This window comes from Ranitomeya imitator, chromosome 4 (assembly GCF_032444005.1).
Source record: "Ranitomeya imitator isolate aRanImi1 chromosome 4, aRanImi1.pri, whole genome shotgun sequence".
Classification (NCBI taxonomy): domain Eukaryota; kingdom Metazoa; phylum Chordata; class Amphibia; order Anura; family Dendrobatidae; genus Ranitomeya; species Ranitomeya imitator.
The window spans coordinates 385,720,903-385,738,092 of NC_091285.1; the positions used below are offsets into that span (position 1 = coordinate 385,720,903).

A 17,190-nucleotide genomic window follows, 5' to 3' on the forward strand; every position below is an offset into this window, starting at 1 on the left:
GCACCAAAGAGCAGGAGGCAACCTATGACAGATATACATGTTATATAAACGTCATAGGTCATTAAGGGGTTAAGGTTGCTTGGATCTGAAAGTTGTTGTTTTTTCTACTTTTTTTTTTTTTTTTTTTTACTTGTATTGTGAAGTTTTAATTATATCAATAAAGAGCATTATTTTAAGTTTTTATGGATTAACAGTGCATTATTTTTATTTTTTTTTTGCTTCAGTATCTAGTTAAGTTTATAAATAATGCAGGCTTTTTTTTTTTTTCCTTTGGCAGACGTATACTTCACACAAAGGGGGAATTGAGTGAAGACCGACACAAGCAATATGAGGAGTTTGCTACATCTTATCAGAAATTATTGGCAAACTCGCAATCCCTTGCTGATCTTCTAGATGAAAATATGCCTGAGCTTCCTCAAGACAAACCAATGCCAGAAGGTATCAGGGCATACCTATAGAAAAATACTTCTATCGTGTACAGTGTGTTTGTATAGCAGAGTAGATCTGTAAAGTTCAAGTCTTTCCACTATTTTTACTCTGTTGCCTCATTGGGGGACACAGGACCATGGGTGTTATGCTGCTGTCCACTAGGAGGCGACACTATGCATAATCTGAAACAGATTAACCGTGGCTCCTCCTCTGCAGTATACACCCCTGGACGGCGTCAGCCTTCTCCAGTTTTTGCTTGGTGTCGCATAGGAGGCACACCTAAAAAATTTTTACTCCGTTTTTTTCCGAAGGATTACAGATGAAGAAAAGTGGGTCTCCTGTGAGACTCCCAGCATGGCTCCTTCCTCGGCCCCCTATTACGGGGTGCCCGGTTGAAGTTGAGATGGCTATTCCCCATGTAGCTCCTTCCCCAGTCCCTCGGGTACTGGTTCGAAGTCGAGACCCCCCTCCTTCCCCAATTCCTTTTGGTTTCTGGGTCGAGGTGAGGATAAAGGCCCCTGAAGGAAGGTGACCGCAGCACCCTCCCTAATCCCCCTCTGGGGGCATTAGGTTGAGACGCCTCAGGTAGGGCCTGTACAGGCAGCACTCTGCAGCTCCCAGCAATGGGCCAGCACACTGCACCTGCATCCAGGGACCCCAGCCCAGCTTGCGGGCTCCTGTCGGGGCAGGTTGGAGTGCAGGCAGGCATGGCACAATAGAGACACAGGGCTCCCTGCGCCCCGGTCTCTGCGGCAGCACCAGCTCTATACTGCCTCAGGGGGACCCCTCAGAGGCCCCCCCCTTCCGCTTATAGCCCCACCGCTATCCTGCCTTAAATCCAGGGGGGTCCGGTTCAGATCCGACCCCCTCCCGGACTTTCGCGCCGGCCTGGAGCCTTTCTGGGCATCAGGCATCTAATTTAGGCCGTGGCTTCGGCCTAGCTGAAGCCGCTGCCTCCTCTCCGCCCCCCAGATGACAAATATGACACTCTACAGTGTCATAGTGGGGGTGGATCGAGACAGAAAGGGCGCGTTTTTACACAGCTTTGCCGCATTTTTTCTCAGCTCTCCGCCTCCTTCTCCCCCTTCCTCTTCTCCTCGGCGGCCATTTCTACTGCAACAAAGATTAACCCTGCATCTCCCGGTCAGCAGGACCAGGCCAGCCAGTCTCCTGGGGGCACAGGACTGTGGATCTTCGGCGCTTGACCTAGGGGCAAACTGGTGGGGCAAGATCACAGCTGGGTTGTTTTACTCGGCTGCGAATCTATATTCCCTATAAGGCTCCCCTATAGGTTCCTCTGCGTAGCTACCCCTGTAAGGTCCTCTGCATAACCAGCCCTTCTGCACTCTGTGCACTATGCCAGGCTCAAGGTCCAAGAGAACCAGTCAGGACTGCTATTATGCATTCTGCACAGCCTGCAGGACCGCTCTCCCCAGTGGCAGCACGTACCCGCACTGCCAGGACTGCACTCAGACTACTGTCAGAGCCCCAAGAAGCCCCTGCCAATGCTTCAGTGTCTAATGCCACGCCGGAATGGGTCACTCAGATGTCGCAATCTATGACGCAGCCTATAGATAACCTAAACTCCACATTGCTTCAGGATCTGCAGAGTCATGCCTCAGCTGTGACCGTTACATAGCAAAAGGAGAGCTTGACTCAGGGACAGAAAGACCCTGGCACATCCACGTCTAGGTCAGGACGCAAGCGGACCCATAGGTCAAGTCCATCTGCGTCATCCCATAGCACACAGTCATCCCCTTCTAAGGAAAGACACCGTAGTTCCAGGTCATCTAGACCATTCCCTTCCAGGGGCAGACAATGCAGATCTCAGCAATTCCTGACCAGAGAAGGCCTCCATCCCAGCTCACCCAGCAGGGGACGCCTCAGTGATAAACAGGATTCGGAAGGCATCTGTGACTCCGACTCAGACAAGGAAATGGAGGGGTCCCTGATCCCAATCCCCCTAGCAATACAGCGCTAGTTGAGGACTTAATCTCTTCCATCCATCGGGTGCTGGACATTTCTGATCCGCCACCAGAGGCCCCAGAACACAAGAAGTCCTTTGAAGGACCCCTGAAGCCCCCTAAGGTTTTCTCTAACCACCCAGAGTTTAAAGTGATCCTTAACCTTCGTCAGGCTGCATAATTTTACAACATTAACAGGATGCAGAGGTACAATTGTACCTTCATATATATTTTATTGAAATTTGGCCAATATATTCTGGACCAAAACTGCAGAGATGTCACGAAATTTCAGCCCTGTACGGCTTTTCGAAAAAAAAAAGTTATTGCAATTTTAAAACGGAATAGTTACAATTGTACCTACTCAGCCGGACGAAGGTTAAAAGCAGCTCACAGCCTGAGAAAAAATTTGCTAATCGCATATATCTGGAGGCGAGGTACTTCTTCCTGCAGAAGGATACCAAGGAATGGACAGACCCACCCGAACTGGACCCCCCAGTCTCTAGACTAGCAGCACAGACCCTCCTTTCACTGCCAGATAGCTCAACCCTCAGGGACGCAGCAGACCGGCAGGTAGAATGCATGGCTCGTTCAATTTTCGAGGCTGCTGGGGCATGCCTGGCTCCCGCGTTCGCTTCAGTTTGGGCTGCCAAGGCCATTCTGGCCTGGGCCAAAAATTTACAAGCTGGCCTCCAAGCATCCGCTTCTGAGCTGTCGGACCAAGCGGTTCAAATAGCAGTTGTAGCAGATTACATGCTTCATGCAGCTCTGGATTCAGCAAGGGGTGTAGCGGGGATAGCATTAAACGCCATCATAATTCGGTTAATCCTCTGGCTGCGGGAATTGAAAGCGGACGCAGCCTCAAAGAAGTCCCTCATGCACCTCCCCTACCTCAGTGGGCGACTTTTCGGTGAACAGTTGGACACAATGATATCCAACGCCATCGGGGGTAAGAGTACCTCTCTTCCCCAACTGAAACCTAAAACTCACTTAGAAGAAGCGTAACCAAACTCGATTCCGATCCTTTCTGAACTCCTCGGGCTGGTCGGTCTCGTGTCCAGCACAAAATCATAACGGGCCCTCAACGTTCCCCACACGGACAACTCATGATCGACCCAAAGGTCGGACAAGACCTGGCAATCAAAAGCAGGCCAGTCAAAGCCCAGAGGAGGAAAATCTGACTTTCTCCTCATCATGACTCACGGACTCCGGAAGACACCACACCCGTAGGCAGCCGACTTTTGCTCTTTCATCAAGTCTGGCTGCCTATTACAAAAGACAGGTGGGTCAGGGAACTAGTGTCTTCTGGATACGAGAGTTTTTTTTTACCTCCAACCCACCGGACCGATTCTTCCACTCTGTCCCCCCAAAACCACCAGCCACGCCTCGTGCCTTCCGACAAGCGGTCTCCTCGCTTTTTCAAGCAGGAGTCATAGTACCGATCCCCACGGCTGAGCGCTTCTGAGGGTTCTACTCCAATCTATTCGTAGTCCCCAAGAAAGGAGGCAGCGTGCGGCCCATACTGGACCTAAAACAACTCAACAAATATGTACGGGTCCGTGACTTCCGCATGAAGTCCCTTCGGTCCATCATTGCGTCCATGGAGAAGGGAGAATATCTCGCCTCCATAGACATACAAGACGCATACCTGCATATATAATGATTGCACCTGCCCATCAGAGGTTCCTCATGTTCGCAATCGACCAGGACCACTTCCAGTTCGTGGCTCTCCCGTTCGGACTCGCCATGGCTCCCAGAGTGTTTACCAAAGTCATGGCAGCCACCATGGACGTCCTGCATTCCAGAGGCATAGTAGTCGTTCCATACTTGGACGATCTACTCATCCCACCTTCAAGGACTGCGAGCTCAGCATCTGAATCACAGCCGACACTCGCATGGGCTGATTAGTCAACCTACAAAAGTCATCACCAACCCCGAGTCAGTCTCTGACATTTCTGGGAATGCTATTCAACACCTCCAGGGGTCTAGTTCTCCTTCCCAAGGACAAGGCACTGGCTCTCCGCCTAAGAGTTTGCACCCTCCTCCGCAAACCCCCTAGATCTCTCCGGTTTGCCATGAGAGTCCTCGGCAGGATGGGGGCAGCAATAGAAACGGTCCCATTTGCCCAGTTTCACCTCAGGCCTCTCCAACTAGCCATCCTCCAGTCCTGGGACAAGAACCCTTTCTCTCTTGACAGGGAGTTCCGCCTAACGTCAACCAGGAGGTCCCTGCAGTGGTGGCTCAAGCCAACCTCGCTAGCAAAGGGGGAATCCTTTCTCACAGGTCAATGGAAGGTTCTGACCACCGATGCGAGCCTGATGGGTTGGGGTGCAGTGCACCTACACCACAGGGCAAGTGATCCCCAGTGGATGCAACCATGCCCATCAACCTCCTGGAAATTCGTGCCAGCCTCCTGGCATTGAGGGCCTTCCATGACTTACTGGCAGCCTCTCACATCAGAATAGTCGGACAATGTGTGAATCAGCAAGGGGGGACCCGCAGTGCCCAGGCGATGCGAGAAGTGTCACACATCCTCCACTGGGCGGAGGACACAGAGTCGGTTCTCTCGGCGGTCCACATTCTGGGTGTGGACAACTGGGAAGCAGACTTCCTCAGCCGACAAGGAATAGACTCGGGAGAGTAATCTCTCCATCCCGAAATTTTTCGCCAGTTCTGCCATCGCTGGGGGACCTCGGATGTGGACTTAATGGCATCCCACTTCAATGCCATGGTCTCCAACTTCATGGCCAGAGCACACGATCCGCGGTCGCTTGGAGCAGACGCTCTAGTTCAGGACTGGACCCAGTTCCAGCTCCTGTAAATTTTTCCACCTCTCCCCCTGATATCCAGAGTGGTGAGGAAGATCTAGAGGGAGTCCCAACCATCCTAATCGCACCGGACTGGCCCAGACGTACATGGTACGCCGACATCGTACAACTTACAGTAGACGCCCCCTGGCGCCTCCCCGACCACCCGGATCATCTATCACAAGGCCCGTTCTACCACCAGAACTCAGGGGCCCTCAATATGATGGCGTGGCCCTTGAAACCTGGATTTTAACTCGGGCAGGGCTCTCGCCGGACGTCATTAGGACCATGATCAGGGCACGGAAGCCAGCCTCCGCCAAGATTTATTACTGTACCTGGAAAGCTTTCTTTACCTGGTGCGAATCTCGTAGCCAGACCCCATTCCCTTATTCCCTCCCCAAACTACTTGGTTTTCTCCAATCGGGTCTGGAGGCCAGGCTGTCCCTGGGCTCGATAAGAGCCAGGTGTCAGCCCTCTCAGTGCTTTTTCAACGGCGCATTTCTACAAGCCGCAAGTAAGGACTTTTCTTCAGAGGATTTCCCGATTTGGTTCCCCCCTACAGACGACCACTAGAAACGTGGGACCTCAACCTGGTCCTGACAACATTGCAGGAACCACCCTCCGAACCCCTTAAGGAGGTGGTTTTTCTGGTGGCAACGCAGGGTGTCTGAACTGACAGCACTGCAGACGGCCCTTCCTGGTTTTTCACCAGGACAAGGTAGTTCGCCGTACGGTCCCATCATTCCTTCCGAAGGTTGTGTCCAACTTCCACCTCAATGAGGAAATTTCACTGCCATCCCTTTGTCCAGTCCCGGTTCATAGAGTGGAGAAGGCTCTGCATACGCTTGACCTTGTCAGGGCATTGCGTATATGTGTCTAGGACTGCGTCCTTCCGGAGGTCTGATTCTCTTTTCCTTCTTCCGGAAGGCGGCCGCATGGGTCTGCCAGCTTCCAAAGCTACCCTTGCCAGGTGGATCAAATCCACCATACAAGAGGCCTATCGCCTTAAGAATTTTCCTCTTCCAGCCGGTATTACGGCACACTGTACACGGGCGGTAGGGGCCTCCTGGGCCATTCGGCACAACAAGTGTGTAAGGCGGCCACTTGGACTAGCCTACACACGTTTACTAAAAACTACAGGGTTCATACCCAGTCCTCAGCGGACGCGAGCCTGGGTAGATGTGTTCTGCAGGCGGCGGTACCTCAAGTGTAGGGGCCTGTCTGCACAATATTCGTCCATTGCTTCCCACCCAGGGACTGCTTTGGGACATCCCATGGTCCTGTGTCCCCCAATGAGGCAACAGAATAAAGGAGATTTTTGTGTACTCACCATAAAATCTTTCTCTTAGCCTCTAATTGGGGGACACCGCTCCCACCCTGTTGCCCTTTCCGGGCCGTTGTTACTGTTGAGTTCTCATATTGTTTTCTTGAGCTCGTACATAGTTGCCTTCTTATAGGCATGGTTATGTTATTCATGTTACGTTCCTCCTACTGCTTTTGCACAAAACTGGAGAAGACTGACGCCGTCCAGGGGTGTACACTTCAGAGAAGGAGCCACGGTTAATCTTTTTCAGATTATGCATAGTGTCGCCTCCTAGTGGACAGCAGCATTACACCCATGGTCCTGTGTCCCCCAATTAGAGGCTAAGAGAAAGAGATTTTACGGTGAGTACACAAAAATCTTCTTTTCTGTTTTTTTTTGTTTTTTTTTTTACTGAAGGACTAATGCCCAGTGGTCGTGTACTCAGAACAGCGCATCAATTGCGAATATCAGATTGACATTGTGTCTTTAAATTTTAATGTTTTGCACTTTGATATGCCCTGTTTTTCAGAACATGTACCTGGCATTGACATATTCACACCTGGGAAGCCTGGCGATTATGATTTAGAAGGTGGCATCTGGGAAGATGAAGATGCCCGAAACTTCTATGAGAACTTGATTGACCTGAAAGCTTTTGTCCCGGCTATATTATTTAAAGACAATGAAAAGAGTTTCCAATCCAAGGACGGCAGCAAAGATGATCTAAAAGGTAAATCAGTATGACGACAGCACTACTGGACTATTTGCAGGCAATAGCTGGGACTCTGTGTGCTTGGTTGTTGAAGATGTGCCATTGTAACCAATTCCATTTTTAATACCTTTTAACACTATGTTCATATACAGTACTAATTTAGAGTGTTCTGCATTTATATTATGACTGCCTGATTTATCACTTCAGTTGCACGTTTTTTCCCCCGTTGATATTTATAGAACTACAACATTGCTTTCAAATCTATTCTGTTCTCATCCTCAATAACACACCAAACCAGTGGCCTGGGATAGGAAACTATTGTCTTAGATGAGGACTAGTAACTTTTCTCCTAGCATACTCTTTGTTTCAGTAGATATATCAGACTTCAGGCGAATTTCCTACAAGACGGTCCCCAGATCTGCACAAACTGGGACTAGTACCAGACAATCAATTTTACATTTTCTCGAGTTTCTAGCACAATAGCAGCAAAAGCTTTTAAAATTTGCAAATGTCTGACTAAAATGTGCCAAATTGATATCTCCTCCATAAACCTTACTCGAGGCAGAGTTTAGAGTGACATGCGCTAAATAGAACGTGACATTTGGAAAGTTGCATTTCACCCATCTGTCTAAAACTTTCGGATAATTAAAGTTGTTAAGGGAAGAGAAAAAAAACAAAAAAACAACTTGGGGTCGCAAATGTATAAGATGTAATTTACTCCAGAAAAGTGGAGAAACAACAATGATGCTTGGGGACCATATCTGTAGGACAAAGGAAGGGTCTGGCTGGGATGATAGAAATTACTCTCTTTTCTAAAGCATTTGGTCCTCCAGGCAACCTGCTCATGAATGTCTAGACCTCTTTCACTCCTATTCCGGGGTCTTACCGTAAACTCACCACAGCATCCTCGTTTCTTGAAAATAAGGTTTCTGCTTTTTTCTTCTCAAAATTCACATTACTTGCCCAACCATTATACATCAGTGTCCTAAATCAATCCTCCTTGTCTTTTTGGAGCCTGTAGATAGTGCCTACAGTACAGAGTTGCTTTTTTATTGCCTTAACTCCATTATTGACTGGTTCAGTTGAGCAAATCTCTCATTTGCACTAGTCCTAAAACTGCCATATTCTCTTGTTTTTTTTTTGGTTTTTTTTCATACAACAAATTTAGTATTGGCAGGCACTAAATACACTGCTACAATTAGCAAATTTTTTTGTATGACAATAATCAAGAGAATTTAAAACTATAAAACTGCAGCATAGAGAACTTGGAGAAAGAGACCTTCTGGACACGTATAACCTATGGATTTTCTCTACTTGCCAAATATCCCCTACTTTTACCTGTACTTCTTGGACAGAACACATAATATGAAGAATACAAATATATGTATTTTTTAATTATCAGATTCCAAAGACTGTAAAGACAGAGAGGTCTCCACAACAGAAGAACTAGAATTGGAACTGGAGAACTTGGATATAACTGATGATGCCTTGGAGCTGGAAGGAGTTGAGGAAGCAGAAGATCTTACGAAAAAACTGCTTGATGAACAAGGTAATAAATATTTGGTGACTTTTCTGAGTGCATACAATCTGTGAAAATATTCATGTATAAAAATATAGCCCTCCTTCAGATTGCACAGAATTTGCTGAAGGTTGAGCCCTTATGTAGAAAGAAGGAGCCTTTGTCTGGTCCATGTAGAAGACAGGAGCTTCTATGCCCAGGGTGGAATAATAAAATAGTGGAGGTAGCTTGTCCTGGCACCAGTAGAGCAGTACAGTCCATGTAGAGAGGCGCTGCTATATAGACAGTGGGAGACATGCCTGCACTTTAGTAATCCACCATCCGCTTATCCATCCGCCCAGTGGGATGCACAGATTCATTGCAAATGCCACAGATTGATGCTGTCTGTAGATCTCTAAACTGTAGCTTCCTCTGGCCCATTATAACCCGAGGCAGCACTTTATGCAGTGTGAATTGTCGGCAAAAGAGAAATCTAAAAGTGGAGGCTTCCTTTTCTTACTGGTTTCCCAGTGACCTAGATTTCTCTTCGCAGTTATACTTGTGAAATGTATATGACAAACCCTCATGGGTACACTGTTCATGATTATTTCAGACTTTGGATTTCTGTGTTCTTATACTTGGCTGCTTGCATCATGTTTTGATTAAGGAACAAGAGATCAGTGTCTTTCTGAGAAATTAACCTCTTTTATGACTTCAACACCTTTTTAGGGTAACAAAATTGGAAAATCTCACTGAGTAATGAGGAAACATTTATTAGCCAAAGGAAAACTAATTTGAATTTGCAGTGTAAATATCTTGTAAGGTTCACTCTTTTATGCAAAGGTACCAACATGACTTTATGTTTACACCAGTATGTTTCCAGCCGCCGCAACATTAAGATTGCGCTGATGACAGTGATTTAATGGTCTGCATAAACTGTGTAATAACCGGACATTAGCTGCTCGCTGGCAAGCTGGCATCGGATCAGAAATATGGGTTCTAATGAATGCTCTTTTGCTGATCAGCCCGGTTTTGCTATAGTTAAAAATGTTAGTGTCTGTGTGTGATAACCAGGGCCAGACTGGCCATCTGGCAATTCTGGTAAATGCCAGAAGGGCCTGTCTGGTCGTGGGCCTCCTTGTCTGCCACCTTATCAGAATCTGTATCCTCAAGATGCCAATACTGTTAACAGTTGTGAAGAAGCACAAAGTTGCTGGCCCCATCACTTGCCCCAGCAGGCCGCTGTTGTCCTTTCTGGCTGTGACCTCCAGGAGGCCAGCACTAACAGGTAACATCGGCAGTGCAATAACGTCTCTGCATCGTGCCGCCAGCATCCACTGCGAGAATAGATAGAAGAGTCAGACGCTGCTGAGGATGAGATGTTTGAATTAGGTGATTATAGGGATTTTCTCCAGTCACCTTCCACGACAGTCACCTTGGAGGATGTCTCCCCGCCTTAATGGGGGACAGGAAACACAAAGAGGTTAAATAACCCTCCCCTTCCTGCTGTCTCCAGTGTTTTTTCCTGTCCCCCAGTGGGGCACGAAGAGGTCCATCCAGGTGCTACCGCGGCCATTGAAAGTGTTACTGTACAAGCCGGGCGGTCTGAGGTCTGAGTTTCCCCCTCTCCTCCAGATGACTGCTCTCTTCTCCACGCGGTGTGACTCGGGACCCCTTTCCCGCCCTTCCTGCGCCTCTTTGGGAGGTAAAGCGGGGCGGTAATGTGCAGTCGGGGTCCTCTCTGAGCTCCCCGGCGTCGTCCTCGTCTGCAGCTGCGCGCACGGAAGTGACGACGGCGCGCACCGGAAGTGTGGCTGTCATTCACTTCCGGGTTCACATTTCGGCGCCATGCTGATCGCGCGCGGTTTGCCGCCAGGGCTCGGCACCTCCAACTTCTGGGTTGTTACTATGAATCCTCCCTACGGATCATGGAAGGAGGAGCACACAACGAACGCTGGACCTCGATGTCTTGATATCCTGGTCGGGAGCCTCCAGGTAAGACTTGTGTGACTGGTGACAGGTCTGACCATGGACTGCGACAGGTCTGACCATGGACTGCGACAAACCTACTACTGCATCTGCAGATCCCAGCGTTCACCCTCCTACCGTGAGTAGCAGGGCTGGTCCCTTTCTATCCGGGCTATTACCTATGGGTCACTTAGTATACCTTCTCTCTCTTTTAGGGAGAAAAGGTCTCTGCCCCAAAGAGCAAACCCAGCCGAAAGTGTGGTGTTTGTGGTTCCAGGCTCCCTTCAGCTTATAAGACCTTATGCCAACCCTGCACGGATGATATACTACGTGCCGAACAGCCCTCTCTCCTGGATAGTATAAAAACTCTCATCAAGCAGGAGGTGCAAACCTCCATGGCAGTCCTTTCCCAACCCCCAGTGCCTCATCCCCCTCCCCTAAAAAGAGTAAATTGGCACCGGCTGAATTTGACTCAGGCGAGATTCATACTTCAGGGTCAGAGGACATTTGGGAAAATGAGGGCTCCACATCCACCCCTACGCCTGATAATAAAAAATACTATTTCTCTTCGGAGGATATGGAAGAACTAGTTTCCATAGTGAGGAATACCATGGGGGTGGAGGAAGTAGAGGTAAAACATTAAATTCAGGATGAGATGTTTGGGGGGCTGAAACCAAGGGGTAAAAAAGGGTTTCTGGTTCATGAGAATGTCCAGAACCTTATATTTCAGAAATGGTCTTCCCCCAGAAAAGGGACTTAGTATATCGTCGAAGTTGAAGAATTGCTTTCCCCTTGAAGGTGATAGTTCTATTTGGGAAATCCCTAGAGTGAAAAATTGAAAGTCACCTGAAAAAAAAACCTGGGAAACCTCTACTAACCTGATCAAAGCTAATATAGCTTCTACTTGTGTCGCCAGATCTCTTTCTCTGGCTTCGTAAATTAGAGGAACACCTCACCCAGGGGACCTCTAGAGAGGAGATCCTTCACTCCCTTCCCCTTCTCCAAAAGGCCACGGGCTTCTTAGCCGATGCGTCAGGAGAGTCAGTTAGGGTAGCAGCAAAATTGTTAGTCCTCTCTAATTCTGTTAGAAGGGCCCTTTGGTTAAAATCGTGGGGGGGGGGGGGCGACATTACCTCCTAAAGGTACCTTCACACTGAACAACTTTCCAACGATCACGACCAGCGATACGACCTGGCCGTGATCGTTGGTAAGTCGTTGTGTGGTCGCTGGGGAGCTGTCACACAGACAGCTCTCTCCAGCGACCAACGATCAGGGGAACGACTTCGGCATCGTTGAAACGGTCTTCAACGATGCCGGTGTCCCCCTGCAGCACCCGGGTAACCAGGGTAAACATCGGGTTACTAAGTGCAGGGCCGCTCTTAGTAACCCGATATTTACCCTGGTTGCCATTGTAAAAGTTAAAAAAAACAAAAAACTCACATTCTGATGTCTGTCATGTCCCCCGCCGGCGTCCACAGGGTTAAAACTGCTTTCGGCAGGAGCGCCCCCAGTGTCTGAGGATTACCCCGTCAGTCTCCAGACGTCCAAAACTCCTTCCTCCTACAGATACAAGACCTCTTGCGAGAAAAAGTAATTTCTCGAGTACCCCATCAGGAGATAGGCAGAGGCCATTACTCTTACCTATTTGTCATAAGAAAACCCTCCGGGAAATGCATGGTCATCGTAAACTTATAACCCCTAAACCAGTTCATCAAATACCGGAGGTTCGAGATGGAGTCGATCAAGACAGCAATCCCTCTAATTGGGAAAAACTGGGTGATGGCTACAATAGACCTGAGGGACGCTTACTACCACGTTCCGATCCATCCGGATCACAGGAAGTTCCTCAGGTTCGCAGTCGCCCACAACCAAGAGATCACCCATTTCCAACAAAGAGATGCAAGGCCTGGTGGTGCGAATGAGGCAACATCCGGAGAAGTGCGGTGATGAAGATGACTCATCTTCATCACCGCACTTCTCATGATGTTGTCTCATTCGCGCCACCAAGCCTTGCATCTCTTTGTTGCATCGTTTGCATTTTGCACGCATGCCTTACCGATAGGCGAAGGAGCTTCATTAAAATATTCCCAAACTGGGTCTCTTTTACGGCCTGCTGCCATTATAAGGAAAGAATGTAATAAACCTCAGATCGTACACACAAACAGATCCAGACTTGTCTGTCTGTGGCTATGCTGCAGTATTGTGCTCAAAGTTTCCCTTTCATTTTCTTGTCTGCTTGCCCTTCCTCCTCCTCACACTTAGATTCACATTCTTCTTGTGTTGTGCAGATCTATTCCACTCCAAACAATCAGAAACATATTGTCTAACTTCTTGGACTTGGCACTGAAGGGGTTGATTCTGTGTTCATAGGTTTGTAGAACAATAGGATTAAGGTCTTTTTCTCAACTCTGTTCATGTTGTAACTTTTTTGCCGTGAAGAAGAGGCTGGGACCTCTGCGGAGTCAAATTCAGTTAGGTAGAAACTTTGATTTAAATCACTGATTTAAATCAAGCCTTACTGACTAGTGATTTAAGTCGTGATTTAAATCAGTTAGATTTAAATCAAATCCACCCTGCCGACAACGGAACGACAGTAGCCTACCTTCAACATTAAGGGGGGGTCGAAGTATGCCAGCCTAAAACTAATTGCGGAGAGAATATTTTTCTGGGCAGAAAAACACCTGTTGTCTATCTCGGCAAGATGCAGACAATGCCCAGGCAGACTTCCTGAGCAGGAGCGATGTCCATCCAGGAGAATGGTGCCTGAACCAAGCACTCTTCCTATCCCTGACTGCGAGATGGGGGAGCCCGGACGTAGATTTGTTTGCAAATGCGCAGAATGCAAAAACAAAAACTTTTTTTTTCTGTCTGGCCTACGGGGGTGGGGGGTGGGGGGGTAGATGCTTTCGCCCATCCATGGAACTTCAACCTGGCCTATGCCTTCCCGCCTATCCCTATGTTGGTGAAGAAGATTGCAGAAGATTCGATTGGACCAGGTCACAACGATCCTAATTGCTCCAATGTGGGCAGGGCGCAGCTGGTACAGCGCACTGATGGACATGGCATTAGAGGGTCCCTTACTTCTACCCCAGACCTCCAACCTCCTTTACCAGGGTCCCCTACGTTACTCAGACTTGAACAGACTGAACCTTGCGGCTTGGCTACTGAAGCCAGCATCCTAAAAGCCAGAGGTCTCTCGGACAGGGTAATCCAAACTCTCCAAAAGAGCAGGAAACCAGTGACGAATGCCATCTATGGCAAAGTATGGAAAAAATTTTCTTCCTGGTGCCTTCCCAATGCCCCTGATCCATTCCGCTCCAACATTGCTCAGATCCTGGACTTCCTCCAGAACGGGTTGGAGCTAGGTCTTTCCCCCAGCACGCTGAAAGTTCAGATTTCTGCTCTTAGTTCTTTTTTTTGACCAAGACCTGGCGGGCTACCGCTGGATTAAACGATTTTATAACCTCGGCAAGTAAAATACGTCCTAGGCTCCCTAACCGGGTCCCTCCCTGGGACTTAAATTTAGTACTCAACAGTCTAACCCAGGCTCCCTTCGAGCCCTTGTCCTCAATATCTTTTAAAACCCTGACTCTTAAGACAGTTTTTCTGGTGACGATTACTACGGCTAGACGTATAGGAGAATTGCAGGCCCTGTCAATACAGGAACCCCACCTAACTATAAATTCTGATAGTATAGTTCTGCGTTTAGATCCCTCCTTTATCCCCAAGGTTGCCTCAGACTCCCATAGGGGTCAAGATATTGTGCTGCCCTCATTTTGCCCAAATCCTTCTAATGCGAAGGAAGAAAATTTCCACACTCTGGATGTCCGCAGAGTAGTGCTCCATTACCTGGAACAATCCAGGGATTGGAGGGATTACCAGAATCTTTTTATGCAGTTTTCAGGCCAAAATAAAGGTAAAAAGGCATCTAAAGGCACGATTGCAAACTGGATCCACCAGGCCATTTGTCTAGTGTACTCGATAAAAGATCTTCCTCCTCCTTCTTCACTAAAGGCTCACTCCACCCGGTCGGTCTCTACATCCTGGGCAGCAAGAGGGAACGCTTCATCTGAGCAGATATGCAGAGCGGCTACATAGTCTTATAATAATAATAATCTTTATTTTTATATAGCGATAACATATTCCGCTGCGCTTTACAGTTTGCTCACATTATCATCACTGTCCCCGTTGGGGCTCACAATCTGGAATCCCTATCAGTATGTCTTTGGAATGTGGGAGGAAACCGGAGTGCCCGGAGGAAACCCAGGCAAACACGGAGAGAACATACAAACTCTTTGCAGATCTTCTGTACATACCTTCACCAGACATTCTAGACTGAGCTTTAACAGGGATCTAATATTCGGCAGACGTGTTCTGCAAGCTGTGATCCCTTCCTAAAGAAATCAGTGTTGGTATTTCTCCAAGGTGACTGTCGTGGAAGGTGACTGGAGAAACTAGAATTAGTCTTTACCGGTAATTCAGTTTATGGGAACCTTCCACGACCGCACTAATTTCCCTCCCTATCTGATATTCCTATTGGATGATTCCTGCTTTTTTGTGGTAACTATACATGCTTGTGTGTCCAGAAAAAAACACTGGAGACAGCAGGAGGGGAGGGTTATTTAACCTTTGTGTTTCCTGTCCCCCATTAGGGCGGGGAGACATCCTCCAAGGTGACTGTCATGGAAGGTTCCTAGAAACCGAATTACCGGTAAGACTTCAGGTATGTGCACACGTCAGGATCTCTTGCAGAAATTTTCCTGACAAAAACCGGACATTTCTGCCAGAAATCCGTATGCGTTTCTACCGCGATTTTGGTGCGTTTTTTTGTGCGTTTTTTCCCAAATGCATAGAATTGCGGGGAAAACGCAGAAAATCCGCAAAAATAATGAACATGCTCATTTTTTTTTACTGCAATGCGGTTTTTTTTTCGCAGAAAAAAACGCATCCATGTGCACAAAACATGCAGAATGCATTCTAAATGATAGAATGCATAAGGTATGCGTTTTTAATGAGTTTTTATAGCGTTTTTAGCGCGAAAAAACCTGTACGTGTGCACATAGCCTAATTCTATTTTTTTAAATCTTTGGGTGGTTGTGGGGGACCATCACACTATATATAGGGCACTGTGAGTTGGACTATCATAGTATATAAGGGACTGTGGGGAGGGGTCTGTGAGGTGGACCATCATACTACATATAAGCTGTGAGGCATACCATCATAATATATAAGGAGCTGTGGGTTGTACTATCATACTATATAGGAGGTGTTGTTAAGGGGCCCATCATACTATATAGGCGGCTGTGATGTGGATCATCATACTATATAGGGGGCTATGAGATGAAACATAATATATGGGGATTGTTGATGGTACCATCATACTATATAGGAACTGTGAGGTGTACCATCATAATATATAATGAGCTGTACCATCATACTATATGGGGTGTTGGAGTACCATAATACTAAATAGGGGGCTGTTGGAGGGCCCATCATACTATATGGGGGACTGTGAGGTGGACCATCATACTATACAGGGAGCTGTTACTAGACCATCATACTATATGGGGGACTGTGAGGTGGACCATCATACTATGTGAACATGATACCTTCTGGAGGTCTATGGGATACATTATACTGTGTTGGGGGCTGTGGTGACCATCATACTGTATGAGATGGTTATGGAGAACATCATACTGTATATGTGCTGTGGGGTCCTCATACTGTCTGTGGGCTTTGGTAGACATCAGACTTCTTATAGGGACAAGAGGTGGACATCATACTGTGTGGGGGTCTGTGGTGCATCTCATACTGTATATTGGGGGCTGCGGTGGATATCATACTGTATAGAAGGCTGTGGTGACAATCTTAACGTGTGGTGTGCTGTGGAGCATCATACTTTGTGTAAGGTTTGTGGGAAAATCATACTGTGTGGGCTCATCATACTTTGTGGGGGCATAATATAATATTCTACGAGATCAATGTGAAAAAGACATTAGCACAACTGGAAGATGGTGCTCAAGTAGTTTCCCAAACTGTACAGATTTATGTAGAGAACTTGGCAAACACCAGATGCTGAAGTATAGTATTTAATTCAAAATGTAGATGCATACAAAACCAGACGTTTCGGTCATATAGACCTTCCTCAATGTACCGAGTGGTAATTGGTGAGATATAGGTGATTCCCCTGCAAGAAAAAGTAACTCAGTATAGATATCACTGGTATAGATTATTCCCCACATAATCCCCACATAACTAACTAGGACAGTGCCCACATAGCCACTCTGTATTGGCAGCACTCTATACCAGTGATATCTATACTGAGTTACTTTTTCTTGCAGGTGGATCACCTATATCTCACCAATTACCACTCGGTACATTGAGGAAGGTCTATATGACCGAAACGTCTTGTTTTGTATGTATCTACATTATGAATTAAATACTATACTTCAGCATCTGGTGTGTACCAAGTTCCCTACAATAATATTCTATGGGGGTCATGAATGGGGTATCAT

General features: G+C 47.4%; 1 protein-coding gene across 4 annotated transcripts in view; it reads left to right on the plus strand.

Annotated features, from left to right (window-relative positions):
* The window catches only part of UPF2 (UPF2 regulator of nonsense mediated mRNA decay), a 156,579-nt gene that overhangs the window by 16,466 nt on the left and 122,923 nt on the right, over positions 1 to 17,190 (plus strand). For all 4 annotated transcript variants that reach the window (XM_069765218.1, XM_069765220.1, XM_069765221.1 and 1 more), the window contains exons 4-6: positions 278 to 438; positions 7,030 to 7,227; positions 8,612 to 8,758. In XM_069765218.1, the coding sequence (XP_069621319.1) occupies positions 278 to 438; positions 7,030 to 7,227; positions 8,612 to 8,758 (506 nt within the window). The remainder of the gene's footprint in view (positions 1 to 277; positions 439 to 7,029; positions 7,228 to 8,611; positions 8,759 to 17,190) is intronic.